The following is a 27,248-nucleotide window of genomic DNA, read 5'->3' on the forward strand; positions in this document are numbered from 1 at the left end:
TTTCTTCGAATGTTCCCAGACAGTGCCCGCTCGTCCTTCTGTTAGGGATACGGTTGACAGAGCGAAGTAAAGAAGGCGAGTCCAATCCGGTCCAGTAAATTGCTGCTGGCACTAGCCAGCACAGTCGTTCTTGGTTTGGGAACCCATGACCATACTTTTGTTCTCCTAAGAGGTCTGCCTGTTTTGAAATGGGGCCTCATTTTCGATGAGGGGATCAAGTTCATTTAAGTATTACGTGCTGCTTCAGCTCGTACCTCACAGGAAACACGTTACGTCTCCGCTAAAAAGCCCAACCGGTTTCTTTTCATTGCTAGTGGGGCGGGATTAAGTCCCTTGTACTGCTGCCACTTCTGGCCTATTGTACCAGCCCCAGATGATAGGTGAGGGTGATTGTGGAGCAATTGGTGGAATGAAGATTGGCAGGGGAAACCGAAGTACTCGGAGAAAACCTGCCCCAGCGCCACTTTGTCCACCACAAATCTCACTTGACCAGACCCGGGATCGAACCCGGGCCGCCGCGGTGGTAAGCCAGCGACTAACCGCTTGAGCTATGGCGCGGCCCATAGCAGGGGTTTACTGTACACTATGTGAGTAGACGTAGAGCGGGTAGTGTGCTTTAAAGGGCTAATTTGTTGACAGTCGCGAATGTACCAGTGACATGGTGCCGTCTTCAGCATTATCAGTCGTGTCGTGTTCATCTCGTGGTGCACCCAACCCTCCCAACCTGTACTCACATTTTGTGTTTGCGACGTGAAGGGTTCGAATCCGCGTAATCGCAACAACTGGTTTTGTTTTTTATATGTCGTCATCGCCGTTTCGCGGCAAGCCCGTAAGAGGGGAATGCTCAAGGACGCACTGAGTCATGCAGATTCTTTTGCGTTGTTCAATGTCTCTTAAGGAAGCCATATTATTTATTAACACAATATCAAGAAGGGAGAATGGTTGTGCCGTTGCTGGCCTTTAGTTTAGAGCAGCAGCACTTGGAAACACGTGAAATGTTTGAGATGATTAGACAGAAAATGGCACGAAACAAACAAATTTCGTATTGCGGTCCTCAGAAGTTGACAGGCTGGAGGGAGACTCTTGCTCAAGCAGGCGTGTTCTGTTCCATCTCCCATGCTTGATCCCCACGCGTCTGCCTCCGAGTCCTAGCTCAGTTGCTAGTGCTCTGTTCACACTACATGCCCAGTTCATCCTGGTAAAGCTATCCCTGCAACGGGCTGTGGAGGCCCATAGGATTGTGAGACGTCGAGGCTCCCACATTTTCTACACAATCGGCTCACAGATGGCGGTAAAGTTGTCAGGCTTACGCGCCGGCCGCCCTTTACCCCCAGAAAGATTCCTGGTACTCATTTCTGCTAGAAGCTGAGTCGACCCCAGGGCCATCGTGCGTCTGGAAGGATTAGGTCAATTGAAAAATCTAATGACCTCGTCGGCAATCGAACCCGCGACCTTCCAACTTGTAGTATAGTGCGTCAACCAACTACGCTACCGCGTGCTTCCTATAAATACGGGGCTTCTCGTTGTGTTGCGTTGGCCCACCACAGATGTTTCCATTCGCTGTTGCAATGTTTGTCCTGAAAACTGAATGTCACTCAAGTTTGCTTGGATATTTCTTTCAGTTTCGTGGGGAGGGGTGAGACCGAGTCTGCTTGGTACGTCAGTCACTAACTGGCCTATTGTACCAGTCGCGGATAATTGATGGTGATGAATGTGGAGTGAGAATTGGAAGGGGAAACCGAAGTACTAGGAGAAAATCTGCCCCAGTGTCACTTTGTTTACCCCCAAATTCCGCTTGACCTGACCTGGGCTCGAACCCTGGCCGCCGACTAACGTCCCTTTCTTGCTTGGCATACTCTTCGACACTGAAGAAGGAAGCGTATCCTCCGAAACGTATTGCGGGGACGTCACAACCTAAAAGGCCGTGCGCTTCCGGGCTGTCTCACAGATGCCACACACGTCCTTCGAAAGCAATATTTGTACTAATTGGCCAGAGATGGCAGCACAAAGCAGGCATATACTGCGCGACTGCTGTCTTATAGCGCCACAGCGGTCAATGTCTGTACTACTAGAGACGTCTTGCTTGGGGTGTATGGTCATGTAGAACATTAAATGGCTCCAGACAGAAACATACCGCCGTGGGCCTACTTGCGTGCAATTCGAGGCCCCCCCACGATCTGTTTAAATGCCATTCATTCATGTTCCATAAGTTTCTCACATAATTATGGGCTACCGATATAATATTTTGATCGCTCAGTTTCTCGAGATGTAAAAGTGAAGTGCCATTTAATTAAGATGCAAGTGAGATCAGCCTCACGCTCCGGCAACTTTACCACCCCTCCCGCTTCAAGTTGCTGTGTCAGCAATTGCATGGAGGAACTGCCCAAACTTTTCCCCAGATACGGTTGCTCGCAGCACACAGTAGCTAAACACTCCAGTTACAAAATTATAGTTCACTGGCATAATTAAAAAAGGAAGATTTGGAATAGCACTTGCACGTCACTCTAGCAGCCGTGGCTGCCGTATACATTGGCAATTTCATTATATCTCTGGGCGTTCTCTATTGGATGTACAACAGGAATGAGGAAAGTTACACTAGATAAAAATACAATATATTTCAAAATTCATCTATATACACACATGTAACTAAAGACTTATACACACAAGATAGTCTGATACAAGCAATACGGGCACACAGTCACAATACCACTGGACTGCGACTACACAGCCCGATTTGGAAAGCAAATTGGAAATCCCACACCACTTTCATGCTGAACACACAGAGGAACTGTTGCAGTAACTTTCCCACTGAACTGTACAGTATATACAGGTTGGTTATTTTAATTACCAACACTCTTAACCTTTATCCTATGGGAATAGGGGATTTTAAATCCCTCTGGAGCTGGTAGCTGAATTTTAACTTGGGGGACTGAATAAATGCAATGTTTGGTCAGTTAGACTACAGGCCTGAGCTGTAGTTGCTGTGGGACACGTGGCCAGTGCACGTTAGGCTTGATTTCTCATTGCCCCAATCCACCACGAAGGTTGGTGGCTGGGAGGTAGAAGTCCCTGCAAACTTTTGTCCCTTTGCTGGGCACTCCTGAGAGATCAGGTGCAATTATTTTTCATGCAGTGTTTTAAAATTTCCTGATTATCTCCTAGCAATTGCATTGGCAATTGTGGAAACCCCCCAAATATGTCATCTCTTGCCTACCTTCTTGAACCCCTATTTATGATGAACTACACCAAATCTATTAAAAAAACTCACATAAATTTTCCTTTTCATATTCTGAAAATATGACTGTGCTCTCCTGTGAGAGTTAACTTTGGCTGTGCTTGGAGTTCATGGTTACTTTACTGTGGGAGGGAAAGTGCCTAGCAGCCACTGACAGGAGCCTGGAGTGGCCGCAGACCCATCTGCAGGATAATGATCAAAAGGGGAAAAACCATGGTTTGAAGTCTGGCTCTCCAGTACTCTTACTGTCTCACACGTATAGGGGACATGGAGGCCATGTTCCATATGTTCTAGGGTGTGGCACTTGCTGACTACCAGAGGATGTCTCAAGTTTGTCACAGGCAAGACACCCTCCTACAGTTCATTAATAAGAAGCCCGAGAAGGCTGGACGGCCTCTCCCTGAGGGGATGTGAAGCAGCACGGCCAGATTGTCATGGGCCTCTCGACACTCCTAGGGACACACGTAACGCTGGGAAACGTCAGTCGTACCGTACATGTCAGTCAGGACGATATCTGGGCATGCTTCCCGTCACGTCCAGGCAGCTTGGTCTGTGTTACAGGGTTACAGATACAGACCCAAGCACAAGTGGAGAGCGCTGGTGATTCTACTTGCTGCGACTGTCCCCCGCTCAACCCTAACTGTCTGTTGTTCTGCTGCGGGAGGCCATGAGGCCAGCATGTTAATGGCACCTGCATGACATACTAATTCTACAGTCACTGTGAATGATGCTGGAATCGACTGGTCTGAAAGTTAGGTGATACATGAAATCTGGGCTTCTTACGTTGGTGAGCATTATGATTACAGTCTTCTTGGAGGTGATGGTAGGTAGTTCCGGAGCAACCTGTTGCCCCCATCTTCAGGGTAGAAGAGTGACAGAGGCAACAGGTTGCTCTGAAACAAAGATATGTACTTCTGAAGCTACACAGTGTTATGAACAAGAAGACACCAATCTCATGCAATCATGTGACTGCAACACACTCCACAGAAAGCACATCTCGCTGCAGCCTTAGTTGCACACTTCTGGTAGTGCTGAGATCTTCTGTCATTCAGCTGTTGAACTTGTCTAAGTCATCACATGACTTTGATTTACTGGCCCTGTGAATGAAAAGAAACAGAACGTATATCTGTAATGTTGCACCGAACTGGGAGCGAGGGGCACAGTAACTCAATCCTATCCTACTGCCTATGCCGTGCCTTCCAAGTGGTCTCTGACTTTCAGTTCTGCCGCAAACGTTTCTCACCTCTCCCAACCTTGATTTCATGATGCTAACAATGCTTGATGAAGGGTACAAATTGAACTTTATACCAGTCCAGTGTCCTACAGTCAGCGTTAACAACATGGCAGAGACACAAGGGCAACACTGGTGCACCTTACAAGTCCTCATATGATGTGATAAATCTGCTACTTTTATTCAGAAAACATGGCATTGCTTCAGTGGCAGTAGCTGTCAAACCACAGGAGCTAGGCATGTGGAGACAGACCATAAACATTCCTACACATTGTAACATTGTATGTCAATAATTTAGAACATGTTGACAGCGTGACAAATTCGTGCAAGAATAATCTGTACTTTCAATTAGCAGAAATGTTTTCAACTGCATTAACAAGTTGTGTCACTCTTGGTAGGCTAAGGCTGCATTATGATTTGTTACATATCTACCAGACCACACGGTGTCACATCCCATACAAGAACAATCTTAAGTCATCCTCCAGTCATACGATTATTATAGATCTACGAGGGTAAGTCAATAAGTAAGTTACAAATGGATATAGAACTTAAATAAATAAGAGTACTGATTTGAAAAATGCTTTTATTTCTCAACATAATCTCCCTGTACATTGAGGCACTTGTCCCATCATTTCACAAGCCCCTTAAAACTAGCAGCATAAAATTCTTTGGGCTGCTGTCGGAACCAGGCGTGTTCACATGGCATGGCCTACCTCATAATGCATGACAGGTTAGGTTTTCACAAAGTCTATGCATGATGGCTGCCGTGCATGCTGACCCCACAATACACGTACAAAATGCAAAGAATGGGTCTGGCATTACAGTATCTCAGTCGCTACCATGATGAAGGACACGATATGCTAGCCCAAACTGTCACAGGTGATGAGTCTTGGGTTCACATTTACCAACCCGAGATAAAGCGTGCGTCAGTGCAGTGGAAACATCCTGCATTGCCTGCCAAAAAAGTTTAAGGTGATACCATCCTCCAGGAAAGTGATGCTCACAGTCCTCTGGGATCATGAAGGCATACTGCTCACCGCATTCCAGCCTCAAGGACAAACCGTAAATGCCGACTCCTACTGTAACATCGTCAGGAAGCTTCGTAGGGCCATTCAATGGAAGCATACAACCTGTCATGCATTATGAGGTAGGCCATGCCAAAGAATTTTATGCTGCTGGTTTCAGGGGCTTGCGAAACGATGGGACAAGTGCCTCAGTGTACAGGGAGATTATACTGACAAATAAAAGCATTTTTCAAATCAGTACTCTTATTTGTTCAAGTTCTCCAGCCATTTGTAACTTACTTATTGACTTACCTATGTATTTTCAGAACGAAGCCAAATTTGCTGTCCCATACAAGCCTCTGACGCCGCATTTCCTAGGAATCGCCATCATTTTCTTCTATCTTATCATTATCTTTGGTGGGGAGAGTCCACAGGAAGTAAAGATGCTGACTAATAATAAATGTAGCATCAGAGTTTTACTGAATTAGTGTCTTGCCGTTGGAACACCAACCTAAGCTGGATAATTCCTGATGCCCTGTCTATATATATTGAAGCATTTAACTGTACCTGCGTGTCTGGGGGTCCCTTCGCCCCACATGCAGTAGCACCTCCCCACTCTTAATGTCTTTGAACACTGTGATTGCCTCAGAGTGCGTCAGACCCTGTAGTGACTTGCCATTCACAGCCAAAATCTCATCTCCTGAAACATGGAGTGGTATCACTGGAAATTTTATTCAGTTACTGACTGCTGCAATACTAATCATTTAAAGCACAATGGTAACTATATGTACCACCTATTTCAACATAAAAAAACTCTGCATTTTTCCCACACAGGGTATACATGTGTTTGAAATGATTCCCACAATACATGGTGATTATTTCCCTAAGCAGCATTATTAACTGGTTTATCTTTATGATAGAGATGCATGTGTTATCTGTAAGGTAGGAACTGAATTTCTATGTATATTATTAAAATTATTTTCAAAGGTTTAAAGGAGGCCATCACGCACCTTCCTTGAGACTGCCTTCCTCCGCTGCCTGTCCAGAGTGGAACACTGTTTTTACGAATATACCCATCCCACCTTTTGGGGAGTCCTGTCCACCCACGACACTGAATCCTAGGGATTTCCTTCCTGGTCCCTTGTGGAAAGTTACAGTGAAGAGAGACAGAGATAGGGACTTGGGTCTCCTGGGCATCGTCCCAGCCGTGACACGACGTCCAGGCCCAACAGTGGGTGTCACATTACAGGTGTGTCGTCGTGGTGCAACGTGGTCGAACTGGTATGAGAACTTCCTCATGCCTGTCACAGCTGGGGGCTTGGCGTCACTGTCCTTACCCTTCCGGGCTATCACGATATCTACCTCCCGAGGACAGTTCTTGAGTGTGGTACGGGCTTCTTGAAGTGTCATGCCACGGACTCGCTGGCCATTCACCTGCACCACTTCATCACCAATGTGAAAACGGCCATCCCTAGGCAGAGACAAGTCTTGTAAATGTTGCATCCAGTATAAACTCCATTTAACATTTCTGCAGGACACCACAACGCATGTAAATGCACCAGCAATGCACCTGACTTGTACTTGTGAACTACTAGGTTTTGATTGTGACCGAGAGCGCAGTATCCCCAAGCAATGGAAGTGTATCTTGAAATTGGCCACTTCCATGTCATACTAGATCCTCCCCCATCCAGAATTTCGATTGTCTCTCCATTCAACATAATGGTACATAGGCTTAACTTCTGAATTTCAGATAATATTGTTAAAGAACCAAAGAACCAATCACCTGCTAAAGAAGATATATCATGACTCCCATTGGTCTCACCTGTCTATGAGTCCACCCTGCTCGATGCGTGAGATCACGTAGCAACTCGTGTGTGGATCCTTCCGCTCAATGTATACTCCCAGCTCCCCTTTCAGGTCCTTGCAGACACGGATGCACTTGAGCTCCTCTGGTTTGCATCTCTTACATAGCAGTGATTCTGCCGGGTCGCCACTCGTTGACCGCGGTCGCCTGCCAATGGCCTTAACGTCACCTCGCCGGATGGCGTTCCTCTTCCTTGAGAAGGACAGTTTCTCCTCATCTTTGACCTGCTTAGTTTCTTCTGGTGCATCAAACACGCTGTCAGCAGCTTTTGCTTCCTCTGTCTCCTCCTGCAGCTGTTCGTACACTTCATCCGTGCCTCTTCGGGACTCCAGTAGGCCGCTGGACGCGGGGAAGTCTGAAGTCGTGGACTTGATGGATCCTCGCGGAGAGTCTGAGCCTGTCCGCGTGGAGTCGCTCTCGTAACCACTCTCGTCTGACCGGAGGAGCAGCAGATTGTTGAGGAACAAACAGAGGTCACTGACAGACAGGGGAGGCTCAGACAGACTGACACTCCTGACAGTAGCTTTTGGACGCACCTCAGCGTCGTTCGCCAGCAGATCGTCACAACTAGTGGATGCTGCCTTCCGCTTGAGAGATCCCGCGCTGCAGCTCTCCTCAGTCAGCACTGACAACTTGGAAGGCCTCTTCTTCTTGCTTGACAACTCCTCCTCGCTAGCTACCGCCCTGAAAGTCGATAGAAGGTCCTCACAGCTGAGGGCTTTGGCCGCATCGGTCCCCAGCGAGTTCTGCAGGTACTCCAACAACTGCTCGTCCATCATGAGCATGGCGTTCAGCTGGTAGAGATCCGCCAGCCCTCGCTTGCACTCCTCCTTGACCCACTCAGGGTCCCGGTCAGTGTTTGTCTGCTTGTCCACTTTGCTGTTGCGTCCCGCGAACAAGTTGCGCAGAGACTCGACGCGGGAGATGCGGCGAGTGCGCGTTGCTGTTCCAGGCGCCACATGCTGCTGCGGCTGGGGAGATTTGTTGGGTGACCAGTGTCGCCGTCTGCCTGGGGTCACTGCCAGTAGTTCCGAAGAGTCGCTCCGCTTGAGCTGCTCCCACTTGCGGCCAACCCTCTTGCCCCAGGTCGCAAGTCCTGCAACATTGCAATTTAAACTGGCTTCAGATGGGCCAGCTGTGCCAGCTGGGATGGAATGGGAGGTACCAACTTTAGACTCTTCTTCCGGAGAAACACTTCTGGCAACGTCTAGCCCGACCTCACCTTTTCTGTTTGACTTCGGGGAGCCATCACATGCTGTGGCGCCTCTGCTCGACCCCGGCACCGGTGGTGGCCTCTGGTGGTGACGTGTCCTGACGGAGGTGTTATCGTCAGGCATGACGTCATTAATGACATCTTGGGATATCGGTGACAGGCTGACCAGTTGCGGACTCGGGTCGGAGCAGCGTCGCTTGAACAGACGCATCCTACTGAAACAAATGAAGGCGACGCTGCGTCAGAACCGAAGTCAGATCGAGATATGGATAAGGGGATGCACTGAAGCGGCTTAGCAGCCTTCGAATTCCTGGAGACAGGGGACTTCTCGATGAGTACAATACTTGCAGCTCGTTCAGTGCCAAAGCACATGACTGTTCGTCACAGTTGCAGTAACAGCAGAAAATCACGTGCTCCTATCCAATGGGTACCGGGGGTTTCCCTGGGGATAAAGCGACCGGATCGTGAAGCTGTTCTTTTAACCTTCATTTACTGTCGAGTCCATGAAACTCCCGCATACTTATTGTAGGAGTGGTGCTTAAGTAAGTAAGCGCAGGGACAACTTTGCTTTTACACGTAATTTAAATCACGTGTACATCACACAAATGTCAAGACTCAAAGACATTTTCGAAATCGAGCAAAACGGACGGTAACTGCATCTCTTTCTGCAAGGACAGTAGTAGTAGTTTAAAATAGGCCACGACATTATCCCCACTTTACTACTCTGTCGTTCTGTTATTCGGCGTGATGTGACTTAACAACCTGGCAAAACGTTGTTAAACGAATGCGAGAAGTGTTATCCCAGTTTCACATGGCAAAGTGTGCTTATTAGCGCGTTCGCAAATAAGTACTGCAAAAATGCACGAATTACCTTCAGTATTTGTGTGTCTGCATGTAACAACTGAGCAGCTGAAAGGACTTACATGAAATTTGATATTGGGGCTTCTAAAACGCGTCGAAACGTTCCCAGTTTAGGCTTAAAGCGGACGGCAACAAACGGATCTGCGCCCATCTCGAGCGTTAACTCGAATAGGAGTTGTAGAGAGAACCGAGACATGTTTTCGAGATAGCTGAGCGGAAGTGAGACGTTCAGCGAAGTGCACTTGTCCGAGAACACGCTTTAACGTGGCGATCAGCGCGCCTGGTTGTGTGGGTGTTTCCCGTTGAACCGTGACTTTACACAGCGAAAGGGCGCTGCTCGGAGTTGAACCAGCGATTTCTGAGTGGGCTAGGCGTGTAGGAGACGTCAGAACCTCGGACCTCCCAAGCGGCTAGCCGTCTGGTTCTCACCGCCACAACTGGCCCAGCCCCTGGCTGCACATTTGGCTCGGCGTTGGGCGGGGGCGACCACGCTTGCCGGGGTGTGAAGATAACTACTCCAGTCTAGCGTAGAATTTTAGAATACATGGATCTATACCTCCACTTGCAGTACTTCATAGCATGGTGCTTAAGTAATTACGTTTCAGAGGGGTAAACTCAGTTCCAAGATGTCCAAGATGAACCGGACTGCCGCGAACCTCGCGGCCAGGATGCTAAACTCTGCGTGTCCTTGAACTCGGACTGGCCGCCTTCAGTGGAACGCGAGGCCATTCCGTCATCTGGGCAGTTCTGTGTGAGGTGACCGATACATTTAACAGTACAATGCCGGGTAGTACCTTTAAAAACAGGCCACGACCACTTCTTCCCACAGCGTCGAGAAATAATCCGTACACAAGAATTATGATGAATCAAATGTACTGAAGCTGGGGTCAGAGCAGTATCCCCACTGGTTGTGCGCAGGCGCGTCCTTAATGTCGTACTGTTAAGAATTATCAGCTGATCCCGTTGCCATGGAAATATGCAGCAAGAGCTTACTGTTGTGAAATCGTAACGGAATCAGAGGGGAAACAGAAATGAAGTCACTTGGAACCCGATGTGTATTTATTTACTTGTGGTTCCTTTAACGACGTTGCCGCTAGCTCAGGTTACACCGTGTACCGTGGAATGGTTCATGGTTAGGGAATAATGGATTGGAAAGGCAGTGATCACGCCCTAATTTGAGATACAATCCCTGCATTTATACGGAGGACTGACGAAACACACGAGAAGCTCGGTGAGGATAGCCGGTCTCCAAGGCCGAGATTTCAAACCCTGGACCTCCCGAATAGGGGAAGCAGGTGTAACGACTAATCACCGCTATGTTTAGTGCGTGTATGTAGGCGAGGAGATGTTATTAAAATGGATCATAAGCTGTCAGTTATATGGACGGTGATGAACACGGTGTCAGAACTACTGAACGCTGTGGCCATGACGGAACTCCGTGGTACCATAGGCCTGCATGCGGCGCGGCGCGGCGCGGCGCATTCACTGTCGAGGCTATATATAGCGGAATATAGACAAATGATTAATTGGAAAGGATTTGGAAGGAAACGGTCATGACTTAATCCAGGTACTAACCTAGTGGAAAGCCACTAAATCCCTGTTCAGATTCGAACCAAGCACCTCTGCTGTCACGTAGTATCGCTAGGACAGGCTGCGACGGCGGGGAAACAGTGGTTAACAGCCCTCGGAATGAGGACAGTTTCAACTGGCAAAGGAAGGCTGCAGGGACACACACGTGGCACATGCCGAGTTTCTGTAGCAGCAGCCGGCGCGCGACTCGGTGACCAGATGTCTGTCCCTCAGTAAGGTAACGGTGAGAATTGAATTCTCGTGGGGTTTATTTAACCCTTTTTAAAGACTCCATTTCTTCTAAATCATATATAAGGATTCAGTTCGAACTCCCCAGAAAACACACTGCATCCCCATTACTATTGTCGTTACCCTCGTTAGCCCTTACGTTGTGCTCCAACTTCTTGCTGTGACCGCCCGTTGTCTCCACTGGGCTGCTACTGGTGGCGGCGGCTACAGCTAGCTTTACCCTGCTCCACTTATCACCATTTACACACCCCTGATCTTTAATATAATAGGTTGTAATTCATGAAAGGGGTGAAGGATTAATGAGGGGTTGCTGTGATGGGGTAGCTAGTTCTCCGGTAGAGCTAAGATTCAGTTCTCAGGTCGCTTGGCAGGGTCTCGCTCAGGAAGGGAAGTGGGAACTCCTGTCATAACACACGCACTTTGTTCCAGAAGACACTTTATTACTATTGGCTTGTTGAGTTATGTGTCACACCGACTTGCGTCTGAATGTTGAACTCTGTTACTGGTTTTCGATATTACAAATTCCAAAACTGGTACTTTAATTTTCCGTTTAATCCCCCTTTGGGACAACAGTTGATACTCTGGACACTGTAAGCGTGGTAAGTCCACAAATTTGACGTAGTTAATTATAAATTTTGGAGGGATGCAGATTTTGCGTCCGTATATTTCTTGAGTCGTGCAACAACTAACTTAGCAGAATGACCTCTTCTCAACTCTCGGAGACTTCTCGGTCCGCAAGTCAACTCCCTAAATTACGGGGATTGGTCATTTTTGAAAAAAAAAAAACGGGAGTACCTTAATTAACTGTTCCCCCTATCCGTTTAGGGAATACAGGGAATTTAGGCTCCAAAGACTTAACGTAAATCCTGTCAGTAGCTTGACAAATGTTAAGCTTGACTTGGGCTGAGAGACCACCCATCTTTAGGTTACGATGTTCAAAACTGCCACATTTCGTATTTTCAAAGGACTCCAACAAGCAAAATTTTGTGTAAGTTTCAAAAGGAACCAAGCTGCGGGGCGCCCCTTCCTATTTTACTTCGCATCTGCGTTGACCAGTCGTTTTTCTTTTGTCTTTTTCATTCGAGAGTTTGGGCTAAGCCTCCATCTTGAAAGCAAGAAATAGCCTATGTACCTCTCGTCCATTTGCTGTAGGTTACAAGTAAACCTAATCGAACATGCTAATTAATATGGATCAAAACATGCTACTAAATTAAATCGAGCTGAGGTTGGCAGATCGGTTACATTATAAACACCAACAGGGAAGTAACTGTTATTTATTGTAAGACACGTGAGTCGGGTAGCTCAGTCAGTATGACGACTTACACTACGAGCTGGTCGATCGGAGAATCAGGTTTCGACTCTCGGCGGGGGGAGGCCTTCCTTTCTGGTCACTGTCCACACCAGCTCTGGGGCCCACCCAGCCTCCTATCCAATGGGTACCAGGGGCTAAAGCGATCGGGGCGTGAAGCTGACCACTCACTTCCAGCTAGTGCCGAGGTCAAGAAAATGTGGATCTATACATCCACTCCCACATACGCCTTACAGGGACAACTTTACGGTTTACCTTTTTGGAAATAAGTGTATCGCTAACAATTGTAGCCGCCGAACGCGTCACGCCGTCGCGAGCGCTAGGGGCGGCCGGCCACTACCCGTTATAACGAGCTGCGTAGGCGCGGTCATGCCTTATGGAGCCCGGTGGACCGAAACGAAGGGAGGTCCTGGGTCGAGCATGAGCACAGCGCTCAAGTACTGATCAGTCCTACCCCTTCCATCGGTGGAGCCTCGGAAGTTCAGCTGATCACTGCCCGACACCCGCTCGGCTGACTAAGAATCCCCCTCCCCCGCGGCCGCCTTTCGTGCCGTGTTCATAACAGCCCGCCACTGGACCCTCTCCTGAGCTTACAGACCCCCTCATTTTGCAGCCTTCGTCCCTTTAGGTACAAATATTGCCCAACGCCCTCCAGCCGTTAGCAACTCTCACGCCTATCCAGCACGGTACAACTGTAAGCCTCGCTAATCCGCATCGAAGTGTGTAACTCTCTGTTCACAACTGGGCACGTGCTTCAAAAGACACGTGGGATTTAGGGGCAAGAGGACTTTCAGGCTCTGTGGGGGGCGGCTGGAGAGACTGAAGCCACGCAAGGAAATATCCAAGATTGGCTTCAGCTGGATGAAGAAGACCTTGGATTGTACTTCTAACAGAGGAAGAAACCGCTGCACTGATATTTTGTTATTTATTTTCATCAGCACTGCCTGTCTTATTACATTTTCCATTTATTTATTTTATATATTTTTGTCCTTTAGGGATATCTTTTTCTTCACGAATCCGGATTAGCGAGGGGTTCGCTTAGTGGGGGGTGGAGTCCAGTTGGGTCCACTCGGCACGGCGGCCAATGATTGGCCTATTGTACCTGTCCCGTGTGATTATGATGATGGAGAATTTGCTGGAATGAAGATTGGCAGGGAAAACCTACCCCAGGCCCACTTTGTCCACCACAAATCCCACTTGACCGGACCCGGNATGCCCTGAGTGGGATTCGAACCCACGATGCCGGTTTCCAAGTGAGCGAGTGCCCCTCGTCCTCACAACATATATCAATGTTGGTTCTTAGATTCGCTTATTGTTTGATCCTAAGATCCTCTGAAACGTCGGGTAACTTCTGCGAAACTACCCGGCGTCACATCCCAGAAGACGACACGGTTGGCAAGCTGTGGCAAGCCACAGGCAGAGAGAATTCTTACACCAGATGCAGGGAACCGATCGCCCCAGGGTGATACCGCTACGTAAACCCGCTCGGTCTGCCCTCGCACCCCGAGGGAGATCAGTGGGACATGTAGCACGCATAAGAAACAGGCTGCAAAGTCTAAGCAGGTGACAGGGACAGCCCGAAGCAAGCATCAGCTAGCGCTGCGCCTTGTCCTTCTGGAGGCTACGAGCTCTGAATGCAAAGACGGAGTACAGTACATTCCAGTATTACTACTGGCACAGGTTGTAGAACCGGGGTTCGATTCTCTACACGTTTAAGAATTATTGTCCTCACCGCCACTGCATTCACACTGGCTCTGAGCCGAGCCCAGGAAATCGTTCTCCGCAAATAAAGGTAGACATAGCGTGAAGCACACTTGATAGCTAATGCCAGGCAGAAGAACATGTGGACAGTTACGTCTGTGCTTCTGAAGGACTCGTGTAGGGGCAATCTTGAGCCAAGTATGATGATGGTGATGATAATAATAATAATAATGATAATAATAATAGACTGTATCATTATGAATGTTTTGTAGTAGTAGTAGTTGCTTGTTTAACGACGGTCAAGTGGTTTGATTATACAATAATTCTGAATTATGATACTACGAAAGGGATGCGGTTTGTTACATAACACTACTGCATAGCTTTCTCCCGGTTCAGCACCCACAGTCCAACGTTTCGTCTCGTCTCATTCCATTCTGTACAACTTCTGCAGCTGCAAGAGGCCTGGCGTAAACCTGTGTCGGTAATACAGCCGGCTGCTGTGATCCAGAAGGCCGAGCGAGCTGGCAACATTGCTGCAGGTGTCGGTGCACCAAATGGGAGAGCTTTGCTCTGTCAACGCCCCAGATGGCAGCACGAAGCATCGCAAGGGACAACATAACCTAACACTGTGCCCCATATACTCCGTAGCATGTAGTCCGCAAGCGAACTATACCGACCGAGCGACCGCCGCTTGTCGGCGAATTTAGTGCCAACTTTTGCGGATAGAGGGTGTCGCGTGGTCAGCGCAACGGTCCCCCACGGCCGTTAATCTCGGTTTTCTAGACCGGACACTCATATTCTTGGATTCCGTGCATGCGGCGAAAAAGAGTTTTGTATCTAGGAGACAGTGAGAAATGTTAGAAACGTAAAATTGAGTTTCTGTGAAGTTCGGTAAACGCCATTCTGAAGCTTTTAAATAAGGTAAAGCTGTCTATCCCTGCAACAGGCCGGGGAGGCCCATAGGGTCGTGAGACGTCGAGGTTTCCACGTTTTCTAGACAATCGGCTCACAGATAGTGGTGACGTGGTCAGCCTTACGCGCCGGCCGCCCTTTACCCCTCGGAAGATTCCCAGTACTCATTTTTGTTAGAGGCTGAGTCGACCTGAGGGCCATAGTGCGGCTGGAAGGATTAGCTCAACAGAGAAGTCCAGTGACTTTATCGGGAATCGAGCCCGCTACCTTCCGGCTTGTAGCTTTAACCAACTACGTTACCTCGTGCCCCTTTTTGAAGCTTTAATAGGAAGATTAAATTAAAGTAACCACATGGGAAAGGGCCTGCTTTCAAATTTGATAGTTGCTCAGCTGGCCACGAAATTCATAAATTTATTGAACTGAAACGTTCATGCCATGTTCACAACCCCCTTTCCCCTCCCCTTGGACTCGCCCCTGTAGCAGTCCAGTTCAGTCCATGCTGGGCTGCTGGCTGTGACTCTGTTTGCATCAGGGGTTTCCTCAGTCCTACAGCAAATGCTGGACTGGCACACAAATTCCACATTGTACTGGTGGCTTCACGCGCAGCCTTCCCCTTGGCAAAGTAAGAATTTCACCCTCCTCCCAACATTAATGTCAAAATTTCGATCTTACACAGCGAAGACCTTGCTGCATAACCTTCCCATCATTCTACCCTCTTAACTTCCCAACACTTATCTTTACCAGAGGAGTCGGGATAGCTCAATCGGCATAGCGACGGCCTACGAGGTGGAAGGCCGAAGAATCGGGGTTCGATTCCCAGCAGGGGCAAGAGGTGTTTCTTTCCACAGCGTCCAGACCGGCTCTGGGGCCCACCCAGTCTTCTATCCAATGGGAGCCGGGGGCAATTCCTCTATGGGTAAAGCGGCCGGGGTATGGAGCTGACCACCCACCTCCATCTAGTGTCAGGATCAAGAATGATGGAGCTATACCTCCACTGTCCCATGTCTTGATGGCTTAGTGCCTTATTAATTATGCACAGGGACAACTTTACCCCTACCCGTACCAGAGGAACAAGTGGGTCTTCACTGCCTGGGAGCCTTCACCGCCAATTTCCGGGACAGTACGTCGATCTGGCCATAACCGCACAGCATTCAGTAACTGAGCACTCTTCATACCGGTCCGCACACTGTCCGGTGTTGGTACAGGCGTATGCAGTTCTTGTCTCCAATGAGATGAAAGCCTCTGTCAGAATCTCTGGTTTAGGACGGGGGCCACTGGAACTGCAGCAAGACGAGACTGGCAGAAGTCGGTGGGTGCCGCTGTGGCAGCACCTGTCATCCGCAGGTGTTCTGTGGCAGTCTTCTGTTCAGATCATGCGATCCACCGCCAGGTGGCTTGCGTAATGCCGACTTTCTCTGTTCAGTTCAAGACCTGTGCTATAGCCACAGTCGTGGCCGCACACCAACTCCAGCCTCTGAAATGCAACCCGCATGGCAGCAGAGCAGGTCGGATTCCAGCTCCAAGGCCGCCTACCTGCACGGAAATGCAGGCAGCACCTGGGCCGGGTGGGGTGTACAGTCGCCAGATGTTGCCACACGTACGGGCACGTAGAGCCTTTGTGTACCTTCTTGGACTCCTTCGACGGGGGATCAGCCCGTCGCAAGGCCGCTGCCTACACGAGTGGGCGTACGCGGTTTCTGATCCGCACCACACAATGTTAGGGTGATCAAACTGTGGCCCAAGACACGAGCCGCCAGGATAATCGTTTGCTTAGAACCTTATCGCCCTAGAGCGAAAGTATCCAGGATACAAGGATAGATTTTCAAACAATTTGAATTTCTGGTAATAATATTTGGTCACCTTTTTTTGTTTTTATTTCGATTATATGCGAAATCTCCAGGGGGGTGCGGAAGGGGCAGATACCTGGCCGGTGCTCAAGAGAGTGGGCCTATCAAGGAACTAGGGCGTGGATTGGATTCGTGTGGTTGCTGCCTCCTGTGAACCTGGCAACAGCTTCCGTGGCGTGAGGCGTTGGGGTAATCCAGTATGTACTATATTGATGCATGCGCACCGACAACTCGGTCGGTAAAGTGACGGCCTACAACTTGAACGACCAGGGTTCCGTTCCCGAAAGGCTCACGAACGTTTTTTTTTTTTTTTTTCNTGTGTGCAGGAGGTCGGAGCGTGCGACTGACTCATCTTCCACTGCCGAGGTTGAGAATGAGTGGAGCCTTACTGATTGCCTTGCCTAGGAATTACGAGACGAAAAAGTGAAGTTCAGAGCTGTGCCTGACAGATGACGGCTCGTACAGACCTGTGGGTCTGCTGGCGGGCATGCGCAGGAAGGCAGGCCCCGCATAACAGCTGGTGCAGTGGTGACCACTGCTGATCATATGTTCCGCGTTTGAAATAATTCTTCAGTATATTGCTTCAGAGAAATCGGAGGGGATCCCTCCACTTCCGGCGCATCTGTCGCCAGGAAACGCCGTCATTTGTTTGCGGTTTCTGCTGACACACGATCACAGAGTTGAAAGAGTTGGGGGGCGCAGGAGCTGACATGTTTACACCCTGACGTGTCACTTGTCCGTTGAGTGATCAAGTGCATAACAAAGAAAGACTGAGGGATACAAGAATTACTCACAAAATTTTCGAGAGTGATGTTCAGCACGTCACATTTCGCCCGGCAGTGTGGTCATTGCTTACGACGCCGTAGAATTAACGATGAATTGGTAGGGGTTCAGAAGGAAGCGGTCATGGCCTAATGGCACCACTATCACGGAATTTTCCTGGAACTGATGAGAACCCCGAAAACCTCAGTTACGATAGCTAGTGTCCGGGTCGGGATTCGAACTAAGCGGCTCCCGCATACGACTCTAGAATGTGACCGCTGCGCCATTCCGCTCGGTGCGGTGCCAATCGTGGGGCCATCGCCCCGAGCGGGCGCGTTGCCAAACTTGATGTCGTGGACAGATATTAATATCAGAGTGGGCCATGGGCGAGATGAAACTGCCCCCCCCCCCAGATCTGTTCTGTTGTAATTAGGCAACATTGAGTTTCATCAGCGGAGGGGTGTCGCGCCCAGAAAGTGTACAGCAGGCATTTCTGTTCAGTGTCTGTACATTCTCTTCTTCAAGGTAAAGCTATTCCTGTAAGAGGCCATAGAGGCCCATAGGGTTGTGAGACGTCGAGGCTTCCACAGTTTCTAGAAAGTCGGCTCACAGATGGCGGTGAAATTGTGAGGCTTACGCGCCGGTCGCCCTTTACCCCCAGGAAGGTTCCTGGTACTCATTTCTGTTAGAGGTTGGGTCGACCCCATGGTCATAATACGGCTGGAAGGATTGGGTCAATTGAAAAATCTTATGACCTCATCGGCAATCGAACCCGCGACCTTCTTGCTTGTAGCATAGCCCCCCCCCCTGTATACAAAGACACAGTGCCTGGTTCCGCAAGTCTGGTTGGCGAGCCGGTATAGCTGCGGGCTACGGGAATGGACATCCGGGGTTCGATTTCAGGCATGGGCAAGATATTTGTTTCTACTTCACAGCGTCCAGACCGGTTCTGGGGCTGACATGAAGCTGACCACTCACCTGTAGCTCGTACCTAGTTAAGAATGTGTGGGGCTATGCCTCCACTCCCCATACGTTTCCATGGAGAGGCGCTTAATTAGGCACAGGGTAACTTTAACGTGAGCGTACACTTCTGTAGGTAAAGAAACGGACTGCATGACCTGCAGTGATCGGCACAGAGGAAATTGAGATCAGCAGCCAGTCACTTGTTTCCCAAACCGAGCTCGATGGGAGGCGAGGCAGAACCTGTTGCGTTGCCCCGGGCAACCAGGAAATGCCAACCCGCTAGTCCATTGTTTCGCAAGACACATGAACTACAGGCCATGGTTCGGTTCTCGGCAGGATCCTGAACACACTTCCAGAAAGCGTGGGGACTTCAATTCTTGTTCGAGACCTAGACGTAGATGGGAGGATAATATTAAAATGTGTCACAAAGAAACAGGGTGTGCGCTATTGAGCTCGCTCCAGTTCCAATGGCGGGCTCTTGCCAACGCGGCGAACCTTCGGGTTCGTGACTAACTGAGCGACTGTTAGCTTCTCAGGAACGAGTCTGCTCCATGTGTGCATGCAATTACGTGTAGGCCTGTTCTTATTTCAAGTTGGGAGTGAGACGTGCAGGAGAGACGCAGTAACAGAGGAATGGAGAAAATTACATGAGGCACATACACCATTCTTTCGTTTGCACATATCGCGGGTTCGAGTTTGTTGCGACAAGTCAGTGCCTGCACGTCCGACTGAGCCTCGTTACGGGTCACAGTGACAGCAACCGAGTGGCGGCGGACTGTCGTTCCGTCTGCAATAGCCGTACGGTTCGTGAAGGTTCAGTAACGTATTCACAAAAGCCCGCCATTGGAACCAGTCTCGCTAATCCGGAGTAATTGGGTGGGGGAACAGGTCATCCGGATTAATGAAGCAAACTGAAAACAAGTGGAACATTTGATAACATAGGTGGTGCTGATGAAAATAGGATGAAACCCAGCTGAAGCCAATCTTGGATATTTCCTTGCGTGGCTTCAGTCTCTCCAGCCGCCCCCAACAGAGCCTGAATGTCTTCTCGCCCCTAAATCCCACGTGTCTTTTGAAGCATGTGCCCAACTTTCATATATCGATCCGGGTTATCGAGGGTTTACTGTACACGAATCGAGACTGTTTCCTAGTAAGAGCAGTCGAAACCACTCAACATGCAGCCCTGCCTCTTAGGTGCAGGCAGAACACAAAGCGACTGCACGACGTGGGGATGGTGTAGCCGTGCCACTGACACCACCAGCTTTGTTTGTAATCAGTATTCCTTTTATAGGGTGACTTAGCCCGATTATTGCCTGCTTCACTGCTACAAAGACCAGGCTGGAAGCACCCCGCAGAGTTTTCCTGGAAATTCAGTTAGAAATTTGACCGGCGGGATCCTTTGGTAAAGTTACACTTGACAGGTTTTGAACCCCGTAAGTCAAAAGTGGGAAGGCCAGCAACCCACGCTACTGGTATAATTTTTCAAGCAGTTGTCAAAAACGACGTTAGGACTTTAAGGTCCAAAGTCCCAAATTAAAGCTAGGTGACTGGAGCAGTGAGAATTATGGTTAACTCCCCAAATTCGAATTGTTCCAATCAGCCGAAATTAGGGTAGTAACTTGGAGGCAGAGTTGAAGCCGTGAAGATTTCTTGCTTCAAAGCAGAGTCAGTCTGCGAGAGGAGTCTCTGAACAACCCTCCAAGGGTACAGCCGAAAAACTAGCGTCACTGGCAGTTGGGTTTAAAAAGTCAAAGTTAAAAAGAATTATGTTTAAGTGTTTTGTGGGAACAATCCCTGAATAACTCTTCAAAATTTAATGTGAATTTTACTTTGTGTTAAAAGTTTAAGTGAAAGTGTAATTCTATGTGGTGCTAAAAGAAGCAGTCGCTAAATAACTAGCCAGGGATCCGGTCGCCAACGTTTGAGCGATTTCAAGGTGTTTCAAGGGAGTGCAACAAGTGCTGTTACATGTACGTGTATATCAAGATCTGCTAATTAAACAGTGCGTGTTAGTGCCTAGCTATGAACACTCTTATCTTTCCCGCTGACGCGAGGCCCGTATGCACCCTGAGACAGAATCTCATCGCTCTAGCGAGAATGCGGTACCTATCACCTGTAGTTTCCAGTTCATCCCCCCTTTTTCCCGAAATGTAAGCCTTTACAGTAAGCTTACTGGCGCCCAGCATTAAGGTAACCCATATCCCGCAAACAATTATCCACAACAACAACAAAAAGGGAAACAGAACTGGATAAGAAGGACGCAGCAGCCACCTGCAAACTCGGCGTACCAACAGGTGAGAGGGAACGCCTAGAGGAGCAGATGCAACCAGCAACGTAAGGGCACCAACGTGAGAGTAGAACGGTTACAATGGAATGCGTGGAACACGACAACCACGCCCCCAGTACACCTTCGGCGGGAAGGGGCGGATCCTATTCATACTATCCATTTTGCAGCTTTTAGCCTGACATGTTCGTGTCTGTCTGGTGGCGCCACAAATGGTGAAACGCAGTAGTTTCCGGCTGAAGGTCAGCCAATTCGCTTTCTACGAGTTGAGTGCTCAGTGGTGCGTGAACCACTTCTGGTCCTCCGAAATTGGGCCCAAGATTCACCTGCATGAACAATCAGTATCTTAGGACGACTGTTCTGGGTGAAATTTAGTATACAGAGACTAGTGACACAGCTTCCAAGTAAACTGCACATTGCACTTGTCGCTGCGGAGGGCGATCCAAGTGAAACCGTACCCAGATCAGCATCACTGTAATTTCTACATCAGTGAAAATAAAACACGAACAAGGTGGCAGTATCCTCAGTTGTTCTGAATGCACAACCAATCGTCTTGACCATGCTTCGAGTGTACAGTTAAGATATAAAGTACAATTACTGGGTTTAGTGTTTCACGGTGGTTCAACTGTTGGTGTTCATTCAGTTCTTGGGGCCTTTGCGCGGGGCGAATGTGGTCAGTGTTGCCGACGTTTCGGAGGTACGTGTTGTCCCCATCTTTAGGAAAGAAAAGGAGGCTGTCACATGTGACAGAGGGAAGGACAGAAAGCCAGATATTGACGTGGACGTGCGATTATTCTCAACTTCGGGCAGGGCGGGGTACAGGTTCGCATCCCAATGAGATGCAAAGGATGCAGCAGGAACGACCCAAGTTGCACCACTAATACAGTCGAATTGTAATTTATTCGTATGCAGTTTAACGATGCTGTATCAGCCGCTATGCAACAGTTGCGACTGCAGTCCGTAACATTTACTGCGGAGTTCGCTTCTTGTAACAATCGGCTGGGGAAAGAGGAGCAGAAATACATACAGAATTTTTGTGGGGAAGTCAGGGCGAAGACGAGCTTGGTAAACAGATTGTGAGGCTGGTAGGTGGATGGAACTGGCTCAGGATCGTGTCCAGTGGCGGGCTTTGGTATTAGCGGTGTTGAACTTTCGGGTTCTGCTACCAGACAATACCCCTGCCATGAAGGCATCCCTCCATGCAGGTGGCAGATCGAACAGTGCACGAAGTAGCTTCCCGCTGCGCCGCTAGAAAGCGTTCAAATCTGTGCAATTGTTAAGGGCCACGCATCAGTTGAGGAGCTTCGTTCTTCGGTTCACTGGTTCGGACGCCATTTGTTCGGGCAACAATGAACCTCGGCCATGTTGCTCTCGTTGTGTGTGAAAGTTCCGTGCGGCCGGCCGGCGCAGTCTTGGACTCGCAACAGACCTGTACACGCCTCTTGGCAGACGGATTCTGCGCAGGCGCGGAAGCTGTAGTGATGATGAGTTGTGTGGGAAGCACATGGAGCTTCATGGTCGAGAGGTTGGCACTCCTTCGTATTTGGGGGGTGGTGGTCCTGAGTTCAAATCTCGACTCGGAAACCGATTATCGTGACTTTTTTCTTAGGTTTCTTCAGTCGCTCTTGTAATCTCGACGTAGTACCATAAGTACGCTACGACTGCTTCCTTCCACAGCCTTTCAATTCAGTATTCACTGATAATCCCACTGACAGCGTCGCTAACAAAAGAGACGTGTAGCGTGCAGCTGTCACATGACCTGTAGCGGTGGTGACTGATGGCCCGAAGTGTAGAGAATCGGCAACCGCTCCTGGCCTCAGAAGGCGCCCGAGGCCACACGCCACACACAGCAGTGAACTGTGCGGGGTGGAGCCGTGGCCACAAGGGACATTCATTTTGCTCCACAAAAGTCGACAGCAAGGGGAATTCGGCCGTTTCTATGGAAACGGGGACACCAGTGGACATAGTCATACACAGCTCGGCTCTGGTTGGAAAGGCAATAAAATGTACGTGAAGTGACCTGACGTTGAGTTGGCAGCTGTCGTGAGGAGCCTCGAGCTGTAAGACAAAGTGTTTTCTGTGCGGTCCGCCACGGAAAGTTAGGACACACAAAGGAGAACTGAAAGTCGAGGCTAGTATTAGTAGCCTCACGGCTCGGTCAGAATGGCAAGACAGAAAAAAAAAAAAAAAAAACATGGCCATGGGTCCCACAGGCCCCGAAAGCAACAATTACTATGCTGGCGAAGACCAGCAGCAAATTACTGCTCTGCTGGAGGCTAGTGAGTACACTCGGGGCTGCTAGCAGTTACGGCCCTGTGACCCAGCCGCCCATTGCGATCACAACAGGGCAGGACTCAGTTCACAAGAACAAGGACCCGTGCTGTCCTGTCAGTAGCACAGCCTGTATGGCATCGAATGGTACTGTTACATGTACATCCATTGCTAGGCAACGGGTTGGTTAACACGTTCCCGCAAAAGGACGTCTGTTGCTAGGCAACGAAGATGTAAACACGCATCCTTAGCAACAGAAGACAGCGATTTTCGTGGGGTCCGTGCAGAGGAGTTATCTTGAAGACAGTCAGCTCTACAAGTTCAGTTCTCGGTAGGAGATAGCCACGGGAAGTTCGTAGATGTAGAAGAATTAGAAGTCGGCCTGTGGAGACTTTATGGTGCAGTGATATCTGGAGTGTGACACTCATAGTTCCTGTGTTAAAATCCGTTGCCAGGAAACGGATAGGGAAAACTCTGCAGAGGAATAGCGATTGTTGAGATCTGTTACCTAGCAACGACTAGTGTAAACAGGCGTTGAAGACGGTATTTATGTGTTATAATTACAGTAATCCTTAGAGTGTTATAATACGACCTGAAAGGGGTCAATAAATCGATTCGATAATCGAAACCCGCCTCCACAGTCACCCCTACACGTGACAGTATTTTGTATTCTCCTACTGAACTTGTTACGATCACACTCGGTGGACTCATGACTTGGAAAGGATTTCGAAGGAAGTCGTGGTACTATCCCAGTACTTGCCTCCAGGAACTAAGGAAGAGCACGAAAAGTCGCTGCCAAGATTCGAACCGACCACCTCCCGAATACAACTGCAAGCGTTACCGTTTCGCCAGGTCACTCGATATTCTCCGCTGTGTCTGGTTGTAGAGGGACCCGTGCGGTTTTCGCCTGCAGACTGTGCTGTCAGGCACCAAGGACGTGCAGAGCAGACAACTCGTTCGTAGCGTTAAAGGGGCAAATAAAATGCAACGAAAGTGCCGGAGGCCGCTCGCTTATGACAAGCGCGAGTGGCTAAGCATAATTCGAGAAATCAAGCCTGAAGTTTTCTGTCTCTTGGGATGTGACGACATGTAGCCCCGCAGAAGTTCACCGACGTTTCGGAGGAACGTATCGCCTCCATGTTCAGGATCGATGATGCTCTGGGCAAGCGAACAAGTTCAAGCTTCAGCTTGCGGCTTGTTTAGAGCGAGCTCATTGATAAGCTTAATTTTCCACCCTGAGGATGGAGGCAGTACGTTCCTCCGAAACATGATGGACTTCTGCTGGACTGCACGGCACCACGTCCCAGAGGACACAAAAATCATAGTCACCGTTGCAAGAAACTCAAACCGAACACAGTCACCGGTCTGATCACGAAACTGGGAGTTCAGTAGCGTCACAACAACAGCTGGCCGCTATACTGTCCTTAGCCACTTGAATCCCGGGATTCATCTTAATATTATCCTCCCGTCTACAATTTGTGTTTGTAAAACATTACTTTGTATGTTTTGTTTCCTTGAACGTGTTACATGGCCGACCAATCTCAGCATCCTGGTTTAGGCATGAACTGTCTTATCAAGAGCAGGTGAGCAGTACACGTTGTTACGTGTACCGTTGTGTAATTGTCTCCAGTCAGAAGCTACTTCATTTATCCCTGTTCTCATGCACCTGTGAGATGATATCGCGACTGTATCGAACCCAATGCGTGAGAGTGGCTGACATCTAGCGTCAAATCTTCGGTACGGTTATATTGCAGACTGCTTCGTGTGAAGCTAACAGTCGCTCATCTGCTTAAGGAATTCCGCACCTCTTGTTCTGGGCCAGCTGAATCCAGTCCGCGTCGTCACATCCTGTGCAGACCCTCGTGATTATAAAGTAACAAGTGAAGGGGAAGCCCCTGGTTTTCAGGGCGGAACTCGCTGTCACGCCAAGTTGGCACCACTGCCTGATTACTGTGTGGTCAGTTCAGAGGCGGAACGTTTGGTGCAAAAGGCACTGCACCAGGGACTTGATCCACGTATACCGGACAAGCCACCGCATCGCTTTGAAATAGGCCATGACCACTTCACGGTTCTATACTTTAAATTGAAGCATATATTGTGTGTATTTAACAAATGGGGTTCATTATAATTTTCTGTTTTACCGTCCAGGCAACAGCTAATAATAATGTAATGCACGTTGTACAGGCCGGTCCAAAAGTCAGTCAACTGGTGAGTAAAATATCAGCTAAAACACGTACATTATAAATGTATTTATTATTTACGGAATTTACTAAATGCTCCATGTTCAGTGCACAACTCACAGCGCCGATACCGTTCTGCAGACTGGCTGGGTTAAATCTGATGAAAATTTCCGTTAATTCGAGGTTAACCGACTTTTGGGCTACTCTGTATCCTGTTTCGTGCCACGGACCTGACAGAGAGCACCAGTATGTACGGTAGGGTTATGGCTACCGCGCGTGATGTGACGCTGGCAGGGCGGTGGCTAGTGTAGTGTAACCTTCTTGTATTGTATTGTATATTGGACGTGCTCGGTTCGAATCCCAGTAGGGACACCGGCTATTCTTACTTTTCGTCATTTTCTCGGTCCCTCCGGGCAATTTTCGGGGTAGTGCCTCGATTAGACCACGTGCCGTTCCTTCCACGCCCTTTCAAATTAACTCATCATCATTCATGCAATGACTCGACGCTATGCAGCAGTGTCGTTAAATAAGCGCATGCTTATACGTATACACGTATTTGTGAAGTGGTCTAGTTGCTCAGCCCTGTTGTTCTGCAGCCTCAGGGTTCGTCACTCGGGGACCGGCACTTTGCTCCGAGAGCCGCAAGGGAAGAGCTCCGCCATTTATCACTTCTGTGATTCCACGGGGCTAATTCCTTCCTTGAGGAGCTAACAGTTGCTCAGCTACTCAGGAAATCCCTAGGATGTCATTCAGCTCAAAAGTTGATAACCGTGCTCACAAAAGCCCTGTCCTGAGCCAGATTAATCCAACCCATACCCCCTTCCTATTTTTAAGAGACGCATTGTAATATTGTTCTCCCATCTGTATCTAGATTTTCTAGTGGTCTTTCTCCTGCTTACGCACTTGTCACCAATGCGTGCTACATGGCCTGACTCCAGTAGCCAGGGTGACTCCAGGGTCCAGTGGCCGACTGTTGTGATCAAGGTAATGAACCTTGGGGTTACATAACGAGTGGCGGGCGTGCGCTCCATGCAGTCCCTGAATTCGGTGGCAACACCTCACGATCCGCTGTTTGCCTCGGGCCGTGTGAAGGCGGTTCGCACTTGCTTGCGTCACACAGTACAAGCAAACTTTCGAACGCAGCCATTTGTCAGCGATTCGGGCTCTTATCTGTTGGTCTGTTGGTAAGCGTAACTCGCGGCCGGCCGTCACGTGTTCTCATGAAATGCAACAAGTTGTGATAGTGCCTCACTATTCCCTTGAAGATGGAGGCAGTATACGCCTTCGAAACAGCGATATTCACGTACAGCCTGGCCTCAGATCTTGTGCACGACAGAACGCTGGGTCATTGCGTGTACTCACCTCGGTATCCTGTCCCGTGCCAGCACTAAACGGCCTCCATAGTGCACGTACACTGCACTACACACCACTACTCAACACTTCCCCACACCGTGACTCGCCAACTGGCACTGAGCTGAGCCCGTCCTCCGGTCCGCTCCGGTCGCTGTGGTCCTACCTCGCCCCCTCCACCGGTCGCTCGCAGCTCCTCCTGCCCGCCACACACTGCAGCACCGACACAAGTTGTGCCTGGCGTTCTCGCTAGATTTTTCTCTTCTCCACAGAGGCCAGACCGGCTCTGGGGCCCACCCAGCCTCCTGTCCAGTGGGTACTGGCAGCGCTTTCCCCAGGAGGTAAAGCAGCCGGAGCGTGAAGCTGTCAACTCACCTTCATCTAGTGCCGAGAGCAAGAAAGGGGGGGGGGCTATACCTGCACCCCCCCCCCCCCCCTTCCTT

At 49.2% G+C, this 27,248-nt stretch overlaps 2 protein-coding genes across 4 annotated transcripts in view; one reads left to right on the top strand and one right to left on the bottom strand.

The window, feature by feature from the left end:
- The window catches only part of LOC111863561 (partitioning defective 3 homolog), a 94,880-nt gene that overhangs the window by 33,396 nt on the left and 34,236 nt on the right, over positions 1-27,248 (top strand). The window lies entirely within an intron of this gene.
- Positions 2,601-27,026, bottom strand: LOC111863572 (disks large 1 tumor suppressor protein). Of its 2 annotated transcripts, none has more exons than XM_023850006.2 (6): positions 26,818-27,026; positions 8,557-8,759; positions 7,293-8,430; positions 6,481-6,941; positions 6,038-6,170; positions 2,601-4,332 (listed from the first exon to the last, which is right to left on the bottom strand). In XM_023850006.2, the coding sequence occupies exons 2-6, from the start codon at positions 8,756-8,758 to the stop codon at positions 4,284-4,286; spliced, it is 1,983 nt and encodes a 660-aa protein (XP_023705774.1). In that variant the 5' UTR covers position 8,759; positions 26,818-27,026; the 3' UTR covers positions 2,601-4,283. The 2 variants fall into 2 exon arrangements, with proteins under 2 accessions (XP_023705774.1, XP_023705773.1); XM_023850005.2 differs by having other exon boundaries at positions 8,557-8,762; positions 26,818-27,025.

Source organism: Cryptotermes secundus, unplaced genomic scaffold (genome assembly GCF_002891405.2).
Source record: "Cryptotermes secundus unplaced genomic scaffold, Csec_1.0 scaffold184, whole genome shotgun sequence".
NCBI lineage: Eukaryota > Metazoa > Arthropoda > Insecta > Blattodea > Kalotermitidae > Cryptotermes > Cryptotermes secundus.

What these genes read in the sequence shown, in the direction of transcription:
- LOC111863572 (XM_023850006.2), bottom strand. Translation starts at nt 8,758, where the DNA reads ATGCGTCTGTTCAAGCGACGCTGCTCCGACCCGAGTCCGCAACTGGTC. An exon ending in GGAAGGCAGTCTCAAGGAAG is followed by an intron (nt 6,171 to 6,480) that starts GTGCGTGATGGC and finishes TCCATGTTTCAG; the next exon opens with GAGATGAGATTTTGGCTGTG. An exon ending in AGGGACCCCCAGACACGCAG is followed by an intron (nt 4,333 to 6,037) that starts GTACAGTTAAAT and finishes TTTCATTCACAG; the next exon opens with GGCCAGTAAATCAAAGTCAT.